General features: G+C 58.6%; 1 protein-coding gene across 1 annotated transcript; it reads left to right on the forward strand.

The window, feature by feature from the left end:
* Positions 1-704: 704 nt before the first annotated feature.
* On the forward strand, positions 705-7,161 carry NPM3 (nucleophosmin/nucleoplasmin 3). Its single transcript, XM_075154877.1, is given in 7 exon segments — positions 705-2,706; positions 2,709-2,771; positions 4,686-4,771; positions 5,444-5,563; positions 5,822-5,915; positions 6,341-6,463; positions 6,585-7,161. Coding segments are annotated over 6 exon segments (555 nt in total). The 5' UTR covers positions 705-2,606; the 3' UTR covers positions 6,433-6,463; positions 6,585-7,161.
* The last annotated feature ends 5,620 nt before the right edge of the window (positions 7,162-12,781 follow it).

Raw genomic sequence — 12,781 nt, forward strand, 5'->3', positions numbered from 1 at the left:
GATTTCATGTAAGTCAGAGCTGAATGCCACTAGTTTTTATACAGCTTTGAGTGCATGTTGAGTAGCTGATACCTTGGTTTATCAGGTGGGAGAGTTTTGTTTCTTCATGGATACCAGAGTCAACTTATTTTATCTGGATGCGTAACATTGCAGCATAGGATGCTTGTGGCCTTATTTCTTGGCTTTTAAGGAGTTGCCACATTTTCTCTTCCTATGACTTTGTTATTATTATAGAAGTTAATTGTATAAGCCTATGGAATGTCAGGCCAATACCATCATTCTAGGATTGTAAAGTGATATGTTGACATATCTTTCATGGTTATGAATTTTCATTAAGATTGGAATGCCACTTTCATTAATCTGTTTTTAGATCAACAGTATCTGTAGCAGAAAAAAACGACCTGTAAAACTGTATTTGAAGACCATGCGAGAAATAGAATAAAAATTGAGAAGTGAATGTAAATAAGAAATGTGTATTTTGTGTATGCGATTCCAGAACCAGAAGTGGTTCAGCAGTGTGTGTTACATCACACTGTACGTTTTGGATGGCCTCGGGATCAGCTGGCAGAGAAACTTGTCTCTGGTTTTGGTGGTGGCAGTGTGTTGCGTGGTAGACGCTTACCTGTGCTGATGTTTTTCATAGGCGGGTATTCAGCGACCCTTCAGAAGTACTCGCCCCAGAGATTTTTGGGGTGGCAGTGACCTTTCTTGTTGGCCCTTCTGTGAGTAGCACCAGTTGAACTTTACCTGTTTTGTAAAAAACAGTTCTTGCAAAGGGTGGTCTCCGGTGTCTGGCAAAGCCAGCCTGAGCTGTGTTGTGGCAGTGCTTGTTCACCCTTTTTTTTTTTTTTTTTTTTCCTTTCCCCTTTTCCTTGTCGGCTGCTGGGTTTAGAGGTTGCTGAAACCCAGAAGAGTCTGCCAGCAGGAACACGGTGAGACGCAAAGTAACTTGAGGGATGTCACACAGTGGGAGGGGGAAACATCGTAGCTCCACGCTCTGCCTTAGTTGTACATCTACAAAATCTAACTTGCAAAGCTGAACACCTGAGATCGCTAAAGCAAGTAGCTTCCTGCTTAGAAGGGCAGTCAAGCAGAAGGGATGGGCCAGAGGTATTAAAAGCAGCTTTTTCTTAAGGTCAATTCACAAGAGTTCATCTACCTGCTGTAGAAGTGCACTGGTATATATTGTGGAGAATGTGGTAACACGCAAACTAAGCAGGGAAAGAGCAGTTAAAAACTTTTCTCCTAACCCAGTAAGTGTGTGCTATGTTAAAACAATAGTTTTTCTTAACAAAATCATAATGTGTTGCATATAGGTGTCTTGGTTTTCTTGAAGCCTATTTCACGAAGTTATGGCAGAAATGGCAATATGACTTGCCTGTGTCAAACACATCTTAGCCTGGGAGGCAGGTTTGGACTCTGATGTTGTGCCAGGAACTTCTCCTTTAAGGGAGCGTGAGGCAGAAATGGGCTCTCTTGCCTCCCTCACGCCAGGGTGGTGGCCCCAGATGGGTCACATAGGAAACGCGCTGCCGCCAGCCAGATGGCTGTGGAGAGTGGCTACCGCAGAAGCAAACGGGTGCGCTTGTATAACCATCGCTGAGCGAGCGCTTGCTTTTTTCTGGGACTGGGATTGGCTTTTCAAACCTCTTCAGTCATGTTTTTCTTGAACTGGCTCCAGCTGGAGCAGAGCAAATGGCCAGCTGGTGGAGGTCTCCTCTGCGGTGGGAGCAGAGCCAGCTTCCCACTGAGAATGTGGTGTGAGCTCATCGTTAGCGGGGTTTGTTCTAATTCAGCTGCTCCCACCTCCACCGCTGCAGCACGGACCAGGCTGCTTCCCTTTCTGCTTTGAAAGGCCTGCCTGGCCCTCTGCTCCCCGCGATAGATTTTGAAGCAGGATCTTGCCTTCTGCGCTCAAAGGCTCCTGCACTGCAGTCCCTGGTGTCAGATCATACTGCTCTTGTCCTCGCCCACGCTTAAAGGGATAGAGATGAGCAGGTCCCTCCTGTGGTGCCCCTGTCTCCGTCCCTGTTACTCTCCCACCCCTCTGATACCCCTCTTCATGCCCTTGGCCTCCTGCCTCTCCAGGCTCTATTGGTGCCCTGTATCTTCTCCCCAGTGTCTGGGAAGGCTGGCGCCCTGAGAAGGGTGATAGGCGGACAGCCAGGAGTAAGGGCCGTTTTTCCGGTGTGGCATTTCTACTGCTGGCAGTGTCCTGCTGAACTGGCTTTGGCTGAAGGCCCGGGATGGGCAGGAGAACCCCAGTTAAAGGATGCGGTGGTGTCTTTCATCTCCTGGGTGGCTTTTGGGCTGTTCACCATCCTCACAATGTAAGACACTCTCCCTTTCCACTGTTCTCCCTCCTGCCTACCCTCCCCCCTCCAAAAAAAAAAAAATCTTTTGGCGGAAGAGGCCAGTTACCAGGAAAAGTCATTAGGATCCCGCTGGGGTAATAACCCTTCCGCTTTTATTGCAAAGAAATAAAATACTATAAATACGGCATTTCACCAGGTACTCCCCCTCCCCGCACAGCTGCTACATCGAGCGACCCCTTCCAGCAAGGACCCCTCGACTTTGTTGATGCCAGCGGGGTCCCCCCACGCAGGATGCGGGACGGTGCTGCAGGGCCCTGGATCTGGTCACCCTCATCCGGGGGCGGGCGGGGGGCGGGGCGGCTCGGCTTGGCTCGGCACGGCCCGCCCCGCTCCCAGCGCCGCGCTGCCGCCTCATGGAGCCGCACGGGCCCGGCTGCCCCGGCAGCGTCCTCTTCGGTGAGCGGGGCCGGGGGCCGCGGGCGGGCGAGGGGAGTGGGGACACCGGGAGAGGGTGGGAGAGAGACACGTGGGTGGGGTGAGGAGGTGAGACACGTGGGGGGGTAATAGACCGGGGGCAGGAGAGACATGGGGGGGCAGTAAGAGAGAGATGGGGGTAAGGAGAGACGGGGGGTTAATAGGGAGGTGGGGGGCAAGAGAGGCACGTAGGGGGTTAAGAGAGAGATGGGGCAGGAGAGACACGTGGGGGCAATAAATGACGGGCAGGAGGGAGACGGGGGAAGACAGACTTTGGGGAGTAACGGGGCGGCGTGGAGGCAGGAAAGACACGTGCGTAGGGAATAGATCTGGGGGGAAACCTGTGGGAGGGCAATAGGGATACGGGGGAGGGGGGAAGGGAGACCTGGGGACAGCAGAGACACGGGGGGGGATGTGACGAGAGACACGTGGGTCTGGAGAGACGCATGGAGGGCATTACTGAGTCCTGGGGGGTACTAGACGTGCCGGGGGGGTACACCGGGGAGAGACACGTGTGTGGCCGCGGCATGGGGTGAGGGCGACCAGCGAGGCCCTGGAGTTTGGGGAGCGGGGGCCGGAGCAGAGGGACACGTGTGCGGCCAGGCTTGGGAGGGAGCGGACACGTGGTGGGGGTCCTGGAGCGGTTTGAGGGGAGCTGCGTGGGGTCTTGGGGTTCTTGTGGGTGCAGGGGACCGGGAGGTGCTGGGAGTAATGGGGGGTGGGGGGTGGCAGCCCCGCTCCTGCGCCAGAGCAGGCGGCACCCCCGGCTCTCGCCGGCCTCTCCCGCTCCTCCGGTTAATCCCCCGCCCTCCCACGTCAGCGTTTCGTGGGTGCCCTTCGCGGGGAGGCAGAGCCGTGTCCCTCCTCTGTGGGAGGGGTTTCGGCTGGGGCTGTTAAACCGCCCCAACACGTGGCCCTGCCGTGCTCGTAAACGTGTGTGCAGGCAGGCGTGCGCACGCGTGTCCGGGGCTGCTGCCGGCCCAAAGCCTCTCAAACACCGCGGCTTGTTCCGAAAAGGGAAGTGGAGCAGCTGCCCCTGAGGCCTTTTATGCACCTGGATTTCGGTCCTTGCCCTGGTGAGCTGAATACATAAGCACGGTTAGGAAGAGATCCTGCCCTGGGCTGTTTTTGCCAAGACCAATTCCACTCTCTCCGTTGCAAATGCCGGGTCTGGTATGCAGGGCTCAGGTCTGTGTTCTTCCGACCTGCTTCACATTGGTGAATCACCCTGCAATAACCAAACACACCCAGGGCACTCTGCCTTTCCTTCCTCCCCGTGGTCGGCTGAATCCTGATCCTAAGAGCCAAGGACGTGATTTTGCATCTCCCTTGTTTTTTTAGCTGTTTGGAGAAGTATGTCACAAAATCTGTCTCAAGACTTGTCTTAAGGGACTTCAGCTCCCTGCAGCCTGGCCCAGCATCCTCCCCTCAGGTTGTTCCTCATCACGCAGGTCTCACACTCTGTGTCTTTGCCTCCAGACTCTTGCCAGAGCAAACGTTTTGCTGGTGCTGGGGAGAGCAGAGCTGCCTTTCTGCGTGCTCCCTCTCCTGTTGTCCAGAGCAGTGCGCCCTGGCTGTGCGGCTCTCTGGAGGGCATGAGCCTTGCCCTGTGCTCGGGGGACTTTGGGTGCCCCTGGGCACTGCTTCACGGCAGCCCACTTTGGGGACACTAGGTTTTGTCCCTGTATGGTGCTGAGCCGGGTGCATAGTTCTTGGGGACAGTTTATCCTGGAGCCCAGGGTGCCCTGGCCTGAGGCTGCTCCTGAGCATGGGAAAATAAAGTGTTTGAGGGATGCCGTGTGCGAGCCTGGCAGGGGCTCGCCCTGGGAACCCTTTGCCCGCGGCGCTTGGGGCCGTGTAACCGCTGCTGCAGCTTTTCTGATCTCCTCTTTCCAGGCTGTGAGCTGACTGCCAGTACCAAATCCTACACGTTTCAGGTGGATGAGGAAGATGATTCCGACCACATTTTGGCCCTGTCTGTGGTAAGAAAAATGAGAATTAACTGTGTTTGTCCTCTCCCATGGTGGCCCACAGCCTCACCCCCCCTTCCCCGGCCAGGCTGGACCAGGGGAGTCCCTTGGCTGAGGTCTCGGCACTGGCTGCTCTCAGGGCAGGGCATGGGACTGTCATGTTTATAGAGGTGCTTAAGCAAAGCCAGTGGCATCAGGAGGCTGCTCAGTGGAGGAATACTCCAGACATGGGGTGAAGGGAAGTATTTTTAACTTGTATTTGACCTTGCTGGAACCTCCCGCTAAAACATGGTCCCGCTCACCAGCTGGATCTCTGGCTTGTTGCTCTCCAGGTCCAGGTAGATGGCAGGGCTTCATTCCTAGCTCTCCCTGGGGGTTGCTTTCTGTCCTGGGAGCCCAGGACCTGCCAGCATGGGTCAGATCAGCAGAAAATGCAGCCCAGGTGCCATCTCTTGAGGTGGTTGCAGGAACAGTTGTCCCAGCTGGGAAAGGCACAGAGCCCCTCCGGAGGTGGTCAGGAGGCAATTGCTGCGCTCTCCCTGTTTCGTGGAGCAGCATCCTCACACCTTGCATGACAACTGGGCTGGTAGCATTGCTGTGGGTCACTTGTCCCATGGAGAGCACCGGCTGTGCCTGCTGTGTCCTCCAGGAGAGCAGTAGTTCACGATCTCCGCTCCCACCCAGGTCTGCCTCACGGACGGTGCCAAAGACGAATGCAATGTGGTGGAGGTTGTCGGGCGAAACCACGAGAACCAGGAGATCGCTGTGCCCGTGGCGAATCTGAAGTTGTCATGCCAGCCCTTGGTAAGAGGTTGTTTTGAAGACTCAGGTGGGGATGGCTGCAGGGAACTGGACATCTCTGGATGTTTGTGGACTTTTCCCCTAGGATCCTGACCATGAGCTGGTCTGCAGGTTGTGGGGAAATGCCCTGGGTAGCCTTGGCCTGGCTGCAGAAGCCCCAGAAGGTCATGTTTAACTGGGCCAGGTGCTGTGCTGGGGACTGCAGGACATTTTGCTTTTTGCCTCTGCCACTAACTCAGCTCCATCTCTGTCTCTTTGAAGCTGAGTCTGGACAACTTCAAGCTGCAGCCTCCGGTGACCTTCCGCCTGGCGGCGGGCTCTGGCCCGGTACACCTCGCCGGCTGGCACCGGATCGGTAAGGGCTCGTGGGTGGGGAAAGGCTTGGGAGGAGCGAGGGGTTCGGAGGGGCTCCCTCCAGCGAAAACGCTGTCTGGGGAGCCCCTGGGAGACGCACTTGGTGCTGCCCAGCACGTGTGCTTGGTGCCTCCTTTGTGCTGGTTCCCCAGGGGCCGACTCCATGCAGGGATTCCTTCCCTGCCATACAGCCTTGCATGCGAAAAGGGGTCTGGATGACCCATGCTGTCCCCTTTCTTTCAAGGCTGGCTGTTGCCATTCCCCTCTGGGATGTCCCTCCAACTGGGATACAGCTTATTGCCCATAAGCTGCTGTTCAAACTGCTCCAGTGCTCCTTGGGCTGCTCTGCTTTTGGGGTGTCTTGGGGGCCAGTTGTATTTGCAAAGACATAGATTGGTGAGTAACAGAGTTATTTGTGTGTCCCAGTGCACAGGGAAGATGCTTCCTTTGAGGATGACGATGACTTGTCTGAGGAGGAGGAGGAGGAGCTTGCTCCTATCATGCCAGCCAAGAAGTAGAGGAGGAAGCAGTAACTTATCTCCAAGGAAGGTGAGGGGCCGGCCAGCCTCAGAGGAAGGGTCCAGGTGGCTGTGATGCCAGTGTGGCCAAGTGTGGGTGGAAGCTGCCCTGCTGCAGGAGGCTGCTGGTATCAGTCTGGTTCTTCCTCCAGGTACTCACTGGGACTTCTCTCCGTGGACGGCTTTTACCTCGGACACCTCTTGCCAGGACCTCAATGTTTGCTGCTTTGTTTTGTTTTGGTTTTTCTGTTGTAACTTTTTAGGGAGCAGGGGCTGCTCCCAGCACTGGTGTGTCTCCTTTCCCACAATCTGGGAGGTTGATCCCAAAACTGCATGGATGCTGCTGGTGTATCCCCTCTCCCCCATCCCTGTGCTGGGAGTTGGGGATGGAGGAGGTGATCCTTGCCCTGTGCCTTTTTGCTGTCCTGGACCTCTGCCCTGTGCACCCCCTCTCCCTAGCTCTGAAACACCCAGTCAGTCCTGGCCCCTTCCCCAGCAGTGGTGAGACAGGTAGTTTCACCGATTCTAGTGTGTTTGCTTTTCTTTACTCACAATTTGATGGTTTTTATACACTTGGAAGTGTGAAACTGGGGCCCAGGCTGCATCCTCAACTGCATTTATGGTGGGGTGGGAGCTCACAGCCTATTTGTGATTTGGGGTGAGGTTCCGGGTCAATCTGCTTTGTAAAGAACTGTTTTTACACTCTGAATAAAGGTCTCTCAGGTGTCAGGTCTGGAGGGGGGTCACTGCTGGCTCTCAGGTTCCTCCCTTGCACACTACAGTGGGACATGCTCCTCCGTGTCCAGTCCCTGACACTTGCTTCCTTTGGCAATGCTGCAGAGCTCCCAGGAGGGGCCTGGGGGCTCCTCTCTCTCCCTTGTGGGCTCTGCACGCTTGTGCCCTGTCAGCCAGCTCAGCGCTGCATCCAGGCTACTGAGGGAAGGGGCAGAGTCACAGGTGGCTGTACGGGGCAGGGACTCAGCTCCACGGGTGCTCCCAAAGGTAACCCAGCTGTTAGCAACACCCCCCTGGTTTGGGCCCCCCCCTGGGGCTGGGCACTGTCACAGCAAGGTCCCCACTTGTGTTCTGCTCTCAGCCCAGCAGCGTCCTGTGGAGGGGTGAAACACCAGCGCTTGTAGGGTGTGGGGCAGGTTTGAGCTCTGACCTTTGCTGGGGAGTCGTGTCCCCCCATGTCTGGGTACCTGGAGAGGGTTTGATCTTTTCTGTGCCTTAGTCAGGTGGCACTTCTCGCCCCTGGGGGTTGGTCCTGTCCTTAAATGTTTCTCTGGCGGTTTCCCTGCATCCGATCTTGCATCCCTGGCCCACGGGTCGATGCCTGTCCCAGCCCTCCTTGTTTGTGACACTGTCTGTTGTCCCTGAGAAGCACCATACGCTGTTCTGCCCTGCTGGCCCTGTGGTGCCCTGGGACAGTGAGTTTCTCGGTTGCATGGACTCCAGTAGGAAATCCTCCGGTGCAGATCCTCGGCTCAGGCGCCATCCTAGGTTGTTAGTGGGGCTGTTTCTCTCCCCTGGGGCCCCTGCAGCTCCCCTCTGCATCCCACATCCCCCCTGTTCCCTTCTAGCCCCAGACAGCCCTTGACCACCATGGAGGGAGGCTTTGATGCCCCTTGCAAGGAAGGGGAAAGGACTGTTGGCATCTCAACCCCGTAGCATGGGGCTGTGTCCCCGGGGACCGTGCCTGCCCGGGAGGCACCAGAGGACAGAGCCGAGCCGGCCTGGGGGCGATGCACCCCCTTGGCTTGTGCGTGGCACCCCGCAGCAGCGCGGGGGAGGATGCCGGGGGGCTGGGAGAGGCAGTGGCGTTACCCCGGACCGTGCCGGGGGAGCCGAGGCGCGGGGCCGGTGGCGGGGCCCGGGAGGCGGCGGGGGCTGGCGGGGCCCGGCGCGGGGACCGCTAGGTGGCAGGCGGGCAGCGCGGCGGCTCTGCGGCCCCGCTCCCGCCCGCCCCGTCTGGGGCCACCGGCGTCCAGCCAGCTCCTGGCCTCTCTCCTTGCCTCTCCCCGCCCGGCCCGCTGGGGGCTCGCACCAAGGCATGGCCACGCTCTCCGGGCCTGGGCAGCCCCTGGGATGCAAAGGGCATCCAGCACTCTGCTCCCGCTTTGGTCCCTGGGCGGAGCGGCGTGGTGCTTGGGTCTGGCGCTACGGGGAGGATGGGTGCTGGCTGGGAAAGGTCGTGTCCCTGGGGAAGTAGCATTCCTCCTGCCATCCCAGGGCAATAGCGTGCCCGGGGCTGGTCGTCTGTGCCCGAGCCCACAAGCACCGTGAGATCGCCCTGCAAATTTCATTGCCCTCGGGAGGTTTGTGGGAGGTGGGGCGATTCGGCAGCCTTGCTGAATGAAGAGATGCAGAAGCATCCTCCCCGAGGGCTGGATGTGTGTTTGAGAGGCGCTGGCAGGGCACAGCGCCCTAGTGCCCTGTGCTGATGGTGCAGGAGAGGAGTCTGGGGTGGTGAACAGAGCTGTGGCTGTGCCGGTATCCGGATGGTGCCCAGCCCCTGCCAGGGCTGGCACACACAGGACCTCATAGATCTCCTTGGCTGTGTGTGCTTGGAAGGGGTCAGAGCTCATTTATCTGCCAGGCCTTGGTCCTGCTTGCTCTCCACGGAGGAGCAGCTTGGCTCAGGGGAGATAAGAGCCAGTAGATCATTTTTAACCCCTCCTGGAAGGGTGGGTTGGGGGAGGCAGCTGGCTCACAGCCTGGCAGGGGGTGATAAAGGGAGGGAGTGGGCACAGCTCGGCCCTGGCAGGGTGGTACGTCTGCTTCACGTGGGGTGGGAGAGGCAGTGCTGGCTGATGAGAAGGACCATTTGGCCTCTTAAAGGGTAGAAGGAGACGGTTTTAAAGTGCTCATTTCCTTAGGAGTGTCTAGGTAGCTGGGACAAGGGGCTGTGGCAGGAGGGACAGTCCTGTCAGGGGGCAAAGGTGGCACCATGGAGGGCAAGCTTGTCCACCTCACTGCAGGACCAGCCATCCTAAAGCCTTGTCACAACTGCTGCCTGGTCCCCAGCACTGCTGCAGGTTGATGCGAGGGGACCAGTCCCAGAGGGGGCAATGGAGGGGCTGGGGGGTCTTGGCACTGCCAGGCCCCTTTCTAAGTGACTTGGGGAGGTTTGCTCCCCCTCCCCAGCAATGTCACAGCGTTGATGTGCTCAGCTTGGGGAGAGGGAGATAAATGCTGAGATGGCAGGAGGCTGGGAGGGGGGATGCGCTCACACACAGCGCTTAATGGGGAAGGATGGGATTACAGGGGTCACGCTAGGTGAGCAGCTTCCTTCGCGGAGCTGATGGTATCAAAGCAGGTGCCCCCGGCTGCAAATACCTTGCGCAAACAAACAGGGCTGTCTAAGAGCAGGTGAGCTCGGGCATGGCCGGGCTGGGGGGTGCTCAGGGGTGGCGGGGGGCAGGAGGCTCTCTCTGTGCACGGGGAGTGAAGCATGGGGCTCCCAGTGTGAGGGCTGCCTTGTTTTGCATAGGGTGGGGGGAAAAATGAAGTTGTGTGCCTGCGTACGTACGTGGGCTCCTTATGCTGGAGATGGGGTGCAGAGCCCGTCGCTCTCCTATGGGATGGTAGAGGTGCTGGGACCCAGGGAGCCAAATGATGCCTCAACCCAGGTGATGGCTCTGGGGTTGCTCCAGGAGGTTGTTGGCTCTGAGCATCCTTCCTCTCTGCTGCCCTGGGGCTCTGTATGCTGACATCGCTGTGGATGGATCCCTCCCCGCTCTGGCAGCACTGGGGAACCCTGACCCTAGCTGAGCCATGCAGCAGAGAAACATGGCCACAGCATGGCTCGTTGTAGAGGTCACCACGCATTAGCACCATGGCCATGCACCCACACTGCTGCGCTCTCCATGGCCCTCCCGAACTGGCCTGCTGTGCCCGGTGAGGGGCTCGGGCTACTCACTGCAGGGTCTGGCCCAGGTGCAGCCCCGCTGAGCTGGGGCTTAGCTGCCCACCTCCAGCCAGGCGGCTGGGCTGGGCCGGCAGCTCCCAGGGAATGCTCTGGTTTCAGAGGTGAGGTTTGAGTTGCTTTTTCAGGATGGAGGAGCAGGATGGGGAGCTGCTCTGCTGAGCGTGGCCAGGCAGAGGTTTTCCTTGTGATGCCTCAGATGGTCCTGCCCTGACGGTTTTCTTGCTGGGTTTCAACTCTCCATGGCTGAGAACTCGGCCCCAGGGCGGCTGAGAGGCGCAGCTGTAACTGTGCTGTAGGTGGGGCTGGTCCCCTGCTCCATGAGCTCTCTGGTTCCCACACTGAACTGGGGTAATACTGCTTTTCTCTGCCGCTTGGCTGCCTGGGCTACGGAGGGAGCCAGTGGGACACCCCTGGAGATGCAGCATCCCCTGTTATCCCAGGGTGCAGTGGCTCTGCGAGGTGGGGCAGAGACCCGTGGGATGTGTGGTACCTCGGTGGCAGCAGGAGCCAGGAAAAGGGCCAGCAGAGCCACCCTCAGGGACCACCCTGGTGGTGGGTGTGATGAGCGTCCGGTTCTCTGCAGTGTTAGCTGTGCTATCCCTGTTCTGTCCTGCGGGACAGTGGGCACAGGTACCTCTGCTGTTGCCTCAGGGAGCTGCCGCACCCTAACGCGCAGGGCTGGCCCTGGCAGAGCTGAGCCGGGGACACGTTGCAACCAAGAGAGGAAGCAGCAAGATCTAGAAGGGCCAGGCTGCCGGTAATTCCCATCCTCTTCCCATCAACGCGCTTTGCAGGGGGAATTGCTGCTGGTGCACTGTGTAGGAACAGCCCCGTCTGCTGGAGAAGCCAAAATACAGGTCTGGGGTCATCTCCTGCTCGCTGATGGTTGGTCAGGTGCTGGGTCCTCCCCAGCGTGCCGTGGCTGGGAGCCTGGACATTTGGGTGTTCACCCCACCAACCGCTCTGCAGGAGGAGAAGAGGCTCCTCCAGCTCTTGGCTCCACAGCGGGTGCTGGTGGCTGTTTTATCATGGCTGCTCCCGCTGCCCATCCTGGCACAGGAGGTTGCTTACGGCCAGGCTCTGCTCTGGGTTTCGCAGGGTGCGATAGCTGCTCAGCGTGTCTGTTTGCAGTGGGGGTGCATGTCCCCAGCTCCACAGCGCTGCCCAGAATACAAGAGGGGGTTGTTTCCAAGAAAGTGCTGCTGCGACAGCAGTGGCTTTATGGTCTGCAGTGGGGGCACAGCAGAAGGCGCTGGGGGAGCACGGAGTGATGCTGGAGCAGGGGTTTTGCCATGAGCTGGGTTTAAACTCACAAACACATAAAGCAGGTGTTAAAAGTGAACGTGGTTGGGCTGTGGTAGAGAGCCCCGTGCAAGACAGCTGGGCGAGGCTCCATCGCAGCCATCCTGCACCGTCCCCTCCCGCATCCCCAGCGCAGCCCACCTCGCGTCAGGGCGGCGTTAGCAGCTCTGCTCTCAGCAGCCGCAGCCGAGATACCCGGAGGTCGCAGGTGTCCTGGCCTTCGACCCCTCTGAGGCGCGAATCTAATCGCTGTGGGCTGGGCTGTCCCTGACACTGGCAGGACCGTCACCGCTGGCTGTGCTTCCCTGCCAGGGCTGGTGGCAGCTGGGGGGACGGGGTCTGCCCAGAGTGGCTGGGCTGTGCCCCAAGGGGATTTAGGATCTGCCAGAGGAATCCTCCCAGGGAGACACCTCGATGCAGGGAGCGCAGGGACCTTGCGGTCCCCTGTTTCCAGCCCCAGTGGTGGCAGAGCCCTAGGCTGGATCGGCAGGATTTGGCCTCCACAGTGTCTCTGCTGGTGATGGCTCTGCACAGGGGCTGTGGGACACCCCATATCTCCCCCATGCCTCCAGCCCCTGCTCCCCCGATGGGCTCTCAGTGGGGTGGAGACCCCCAAGCTGCAGCACACAAGGTTTTTGGGGCTGGATAGGAGGGTTGGTGATGATGGGCAGCGCAGAGGATGAAGAGAGCACAAGGACAGGGATCTTGTCTGTGGCGTGTCTGCCCTGCCAGACCTCCTGGTGCTCAGCTCACAGGGGAAGGCAGCATTGTCTAGTGGTGGGGCTGGGGCCTTGGGAGATGGGATTTTGGCTCCTGGGGAAAAAGTGGGAGCAGAGTCATTGGAGAGCTCTGCAGGGAGCATCTGAACTGCCTGGTAGCTTGCTCCTGTGCCTGGGCTGGCTCCCTGCAGCCCTGACCGACCCCTGCACACCCTGGAGACGGTGTCTGCATCATGGTGGTTGCTTGGACATCTTGTGCATGCCATGGCCACACTCCAGGATGGTGTGAAGTCCCCTACCACAGCCGGTGCCTGGGAGAAACTAGTTACAAACTGTCTCCAGGCTCTGGCTGTGGTTTTGCCTGGGACCGCATGCTCCCCGCCTTCCCAAAACACAG

Source organism: Calonectris borealis, chromosome 7 (assembly GCF_964195595.1).
Source record: "Calonectris borealis chromosome 7, bCalBor7.hap1.2, whole genome shotgun sequence".
Classification (NCBI taxonomy): Eukaryota; Metazoa; Chordata; class Aves; order Procellariiformes; family Procellariidae; genus Calonectris; species Calonectris borealis.